The sequence below is a fragment of the Lactuca serriola genome, chromosome 3, assembly GCF_051521515.1.
Source record: "Lactuca serriola cultivar US96UC23 chromosome 3, Lser_US96UC23_V15, whole genome shotgun sequence".
NCBI classification, from domain to species: domain Eukaryota; kingdom Viridiplantae; phylum Streptophyta; class Magnoliopsida; order Asterales; family Asteraceae; genus Lactuca; species Lactuca serriola.
In genome coordinates, this window is record NC_136410.1 from 17,041,078 (window position 1) to 17,046,002 (window position 4,925).

Sequence of the window (4,925 nt, forward strand, 5' to 3'; positions counted from 1 at the left end):
TTAGCTTTTCACGACGTAGCACACAAGAATAATACATGTTACATATCGTGGCGTTTCTTCACCACGTCGTGGCCATCACAAAACCCACATTTTACTTCTTTAATTGCCCAAAGACATAAATGAAATATTTACCTGGAATAGGTGTTACATGAATTAAATGATTTTATTTAGATCTTTGAAGTTGTAATTGGAACAAATATTTTATTTTTAAAAGAAAAACTTTGGCTTGAAATTTGGGACGTTAAAACTTTCCTCTCTAACCTACTCTAATTGAGTCAACCGTGTACAACAAGTTGCTATTTTATCACCTCCAAAACATAGAATCTCTATATTGTTTAATCATGAAGACTGTTGATTAGGATTCACATCAACTTCTTAAATTTAGGTTTGGTTATGTTTTACATTCCTTATCAATAATATATTTTCATCCAAATTAATGACATCATTGTTATATGTTAAGTCAACGATTACTTCTTATAATAATATGATTGACAATCATCAGTAGTGATAATCCACACATTACATTGCCTTTGGTTAATAGTAAATGTTGACATCTGATTAGATCTTAATTAGTTTATAGGTGCCAAACAAAACCTAAGGTTAGAAAAAATATTAGACAAAAAAGGGCATTTTAATAATTATTCACTTTCCTTAGTTTATGTTAATAACTACTTAAATGTTGTATTGAAACATTTTCTTTTCATCTTTTTACTATTGACTCGATTTAGCCACTAAAGATTTGATCACGTTAAATTAGATCATAAAGTCTGAGTTTTGACTCGTTTTGCACTTATAACCTCTGGATATCCGGTTTCGTGGTCTATATGACATTTTAAATTAAAAATTGAATTTCTGATCATGCTAAATTAGACATTTTAATGAGAACTAAATTTGGTTTTAAGTTTTTAAATTTTTTTTAGTCAAAACTAAACTATATATATATATATATATATATATATATATATATATATATATATATATATATATATATATATTAATTGTTTGTTTGTTTTACATTTATTTATTCATGTTAGCATTAAGTTTATAAATTATATTTATATGTAAACCTATTTATTATAAATTTATAATAAACAATTTATACCGGTTGAAAATGTATATTGTAGTTATTATCATGTATAACCTTATTTAACACTTTTTTATATTAAAATTACCAATTAATTAAAAAGGAGTAAATAACATATCTGAGCTCTCAGTATATTGATATTTGTGGTTTCGTCAAACTTTTTTCTTTATAGTTTTCATTCTTTGGAAGTTATAATTATTTTCATTTATTTGAATCAAAATAATAAAACCAATAAATAATCAAAATTATAAACAAAATGGAAAACAAAAAAAATAAAAGGCCAAAACTGTAATATACTATAGTATATTTGTACATTTTATATTTTTTTAAAAAGGTAAAAAAGGTTATCAAATTAATTACAATAAACAAAAAAAAAAAAACAAAAAACTTAAAACTAAATTTATTTTTGATTAAAAGAATAAAACAATGAAAATAAAAATCATTTTAACCTATTTTAGTTTTAATAAAACAAAAATAATTTTTTCCCAAAGTTCGAAGGTTTAACTTAGCATGTTCAGAAGTTCATAATCTACTTTAAAATGTCACATAATTTAGCATAATCACGTCTTTAATGACTAAATCAGATCTTTAGTGACTAAATCTAGTTAATTTTGAGACTTCGATAATAAAAAAAGTCAAAACATTTTTTTAAAAGTAGGAAATGTTTTCTTCTTTACTAGTGTTGATTTTAACATGTTAACACTAGAATCAAATGGATTGCTCTCATATCATACCAAATAATATGCTTGGATTCGAAGCCTAGGGTTAGAACCCACTAGTACCTGGTGGCGAATTTAGCGGGTTTCTCGATGGTTACAAGCTACTACTCGATTTCAAATTGTAAGTGTAATTTTTTTATATTAAAATGCATCCGTTAAAAAAAACAAAAAAAACAAGTATGACTAGTAGCTAGTATAAGGTGCCACTAATAATATAAATTCTTGAGCCCACCCCTACTACTAATTTGAGAGAAATAAGGAAACAAAAAAAATATGCAAGAATTCTTTTTATTAATGCATAACCCTAAAACAAGGAATTGGGGGCGAATTTAGCGGGTTTCTCGATGGTCACACGCTACTACTAAATTTCAAATTATAAGTGTAATTTTTTTTATATTAAAATGCAACCGTTAAAAAAACATAAAAACAATTACGACTAGTAGCTAGTATAAGGTGCGACTAATAATGTAAATTCTTGAATCCACCCCTCCTACTAATTTGAGAGAAATAAGGAAACTAAAAAAATATGCAAGAATTCTTGTTATTGATGCATAACCCTAAAACAAGGAATTGAACACTTTATTTATAGTGTTATGCTAGGACCTAAATAGAAGAATAATTTATTTTAACGCTACTACTCCAGCTTATTGGTGTCTGCAGTAGAACCAACTAAACCGATGGGTTATATCATAACATTACATTACTTGAAAGAAGGTTTGACAAGACTTGAGTTGCCAAAGACATAGAGATTTCCAACTATCTTCCTATAGCACCTGCATCCAATTTTTATTACATCTTATGGAACATTATATGTAGAGCTTTTTGTCTAGTAACCTCTGAGAAGGAATAGCTATGAGTGATTTTTGTTTCTTGGGGACAAGCTTCTCAGACATCTCATGTTCTTTCACATCAGGCAAAGTCCAGTTGAATGAGTGTAACAATGAAGCCAAAAGGTACATCAACATCTTCTCGGACAAGGGAACCCCAGGACACCTTCTTCTGCCAGCACCAAAAGCGAGAAAGTTGGTATTCAATCCGTTATAATCGAATTTGGTATTGGTATTTCCATCGTGGTTTAGAAATCTATTAGGATTGAATTCTAAAGGATTATCCCAATATTTAGGATCTCTTTGTATTGCCCAAACATTCAAAAAGACGTTAGAACCTTTTGGGACTGTGTATTTGTCAACCTTGCAAGATTTATTGGGAGATCGTGTTACCAAGAGTGGAAGTGTTGGGTGTAAACGAAATGTTTCCTTGATGGTTGCATCCAGGTAAGGTAAGTTTGGAAGATGAGATTCTTCGACAATGTTGTTTAGGCCTACCACTTGTTCTAATTCGTCCTGTATCTTTTTCATTATATCTGGATTTTTCAAAAGCTCCATCATTGTACATTCTGTCACTGTTGTTGTTGTGTGTGTTCCTGCAACAAAAAAGTCCTGTTTTGAATAAACGAAAGAATGTTAAGGCGTTGAAGTGAAACAAATATATATAAAAATTGGATATAGATCCGGTAAGATTTTTTTTTTAGTAGGAAAGTAAAAGGATTTTTTCGACATATTTTTTTATAAATAAAACAAATGAATCACTAAATAAATCAAAAATAACATGATTCATAAAAAAATTCTCAATAAAACCATTTTTATGATTTTATTTTACAATGATTTGTTGATATTCACTAAAAGTAAATCATGAAAATGTTTTGTTCGAGATTTTTTTTTTCTTGTGTATCATCTAATGATTCAGTTTGTGCATATATATATATATATATATATATATATATATATATATATATATATATATATATAAATTTCTTACCTTAATTTTTATTATTTTGAATTGATCTTTATTATAACAACTATACATCAAAAAAACAAACAAATTTAAATAAGATAAAGATACCATGAAAAGGGCTTTTATCTGCGTATCACTGAATGATGATTCAGTTTTTTCTTGTTTAAGCTCAAGGAAAACCTGTAATAAATCCTTTCTTCCCTGTTGCTCTGCTGATTCTTTGGTTTTAAGGCTGATCACTCTATCATCGATAATCTTCTGGAAGATCACATCGAGCTTCTGAGCTTCTTTCTTCATTTTTCGCTCCACCCCCTGCAAATCGAATCTGGCCAGCACCGGAAAATAGTCCGACACGTTGTTGGTTCCCAAAACCATCATTGCATTTGTAATCACTTCCCGGAACCCAACCATAAGAGTATTGCTTGCTTCATCTTCATCGAAACTTTTCCCCCATATTATGCTGGTTATGACCCTCAACAACGTAGAGAACGCAGTCTCACCAATATCCACCTCCGTGCCCATTGTTTCATACACATTCTTGACAGTTTTTCTGACTCCACCTCGCCGGAAAGAGAGTGAAGCTTCCAGGTTCTTGTGGCTCATCACTTCGTACATCAACACCTTACGCATGTTACGCAAGTAGTTGTTGTTGTCAGACCAGGTTATATCTTTGCCACCATATGTGAGAGCTATGCCAGCCACCGGAGGGTCTCGGTTAGCAAAAGTATCGTCTTGATCACGGAGCACAACTTTAGCCAGGTCTGAGGAGCTGATGACGACGTAGGTCTTACTTCCGAGCTGGAGTTTGAAAATCGGGCCAAAACGTTGACCCATTTTAGTGAATTCATCGAGCAAATTGGCGCCAAGAAACGGAAGGTAACCCACCACCGGCAAACCACGAGGTCCGGGCGGCAACCGTGACCTTGTCTTCCTGGATATGTACACTAAAATAGCGATTGAAATGGCCGATAAAGTGAGTACTGGGAAAGTGAGCATCTCGACTTTCTTGCTGGTAACTTCTGACCACCATGACCACCAGCTATCCACTATCATTTTGTGAAGCGATAAGCTGAATGACAATTATTAATATTATGATTTGTGAAGTAAAAAGCGATATACTACTTATACATCTATATCACGCGGAGAGTGGAGTGGACCCGCTTCTGTGTGTCTTTATTATAACTCTTTTATTTTATTTTACTTTTACATGATAACTTAAAAAGAAAATATATTTTTTTGATTCGGATAGATTTAGTCGTTAAGTTTATTTATTTATTTAATATTTATCATTTCAACTTGTTAAACTGTACACATTCAGTCCTAATGAC

General features: G+C 30.8%; 1 protein-coding gene across 1 annotated transcript; it reads right to left on the reverse strand.

The window, feature by feature from the left end:
* Positions 1-2,328: 2,328 nt before the first annotated feature.
* On the reverse strand, positions 2,329-4,650 carry LOC145091575 (geraniol 8-hydroxylase-like). The gene is made up of 2 exons (XM_079029319.1): positions 3,706-4,650; positions 2,329-3,242 (listed from the first exon to the last, which is right to left on the reverse strand). Exons 1-2 carry the CDS (start codon positions 4,648-4,650, stop codon positions 2,610-2,612), a joined length of 1,578 nt encoding a protein of 525 aa, XP_078885445.1. The 3' UTR covers positions 2,329-2,609.
* Between the last annotated feature and the right edge of the window lie 275 nt (positions 4,651-4,925).

What these genes read in the sequence shown, in the direction of transcription:
- LOC145091575 (XM_079029319.1), bottom strand. Translation starts at nt 4,650, where the DNA reads ATGATAGTGGATAGCTGGTGGTCATGGTGGTCAGAAGTTACCAGCAAG. An exon ending in AGATAAAAGCCCTTTTCATG is followed by an intron (nt 3,243 to 3,705) that starts GTATCTTTATCT and finishes TATTCAAAACAG; the next exon opens with GACTTTTTTGTTGCAGGAAC.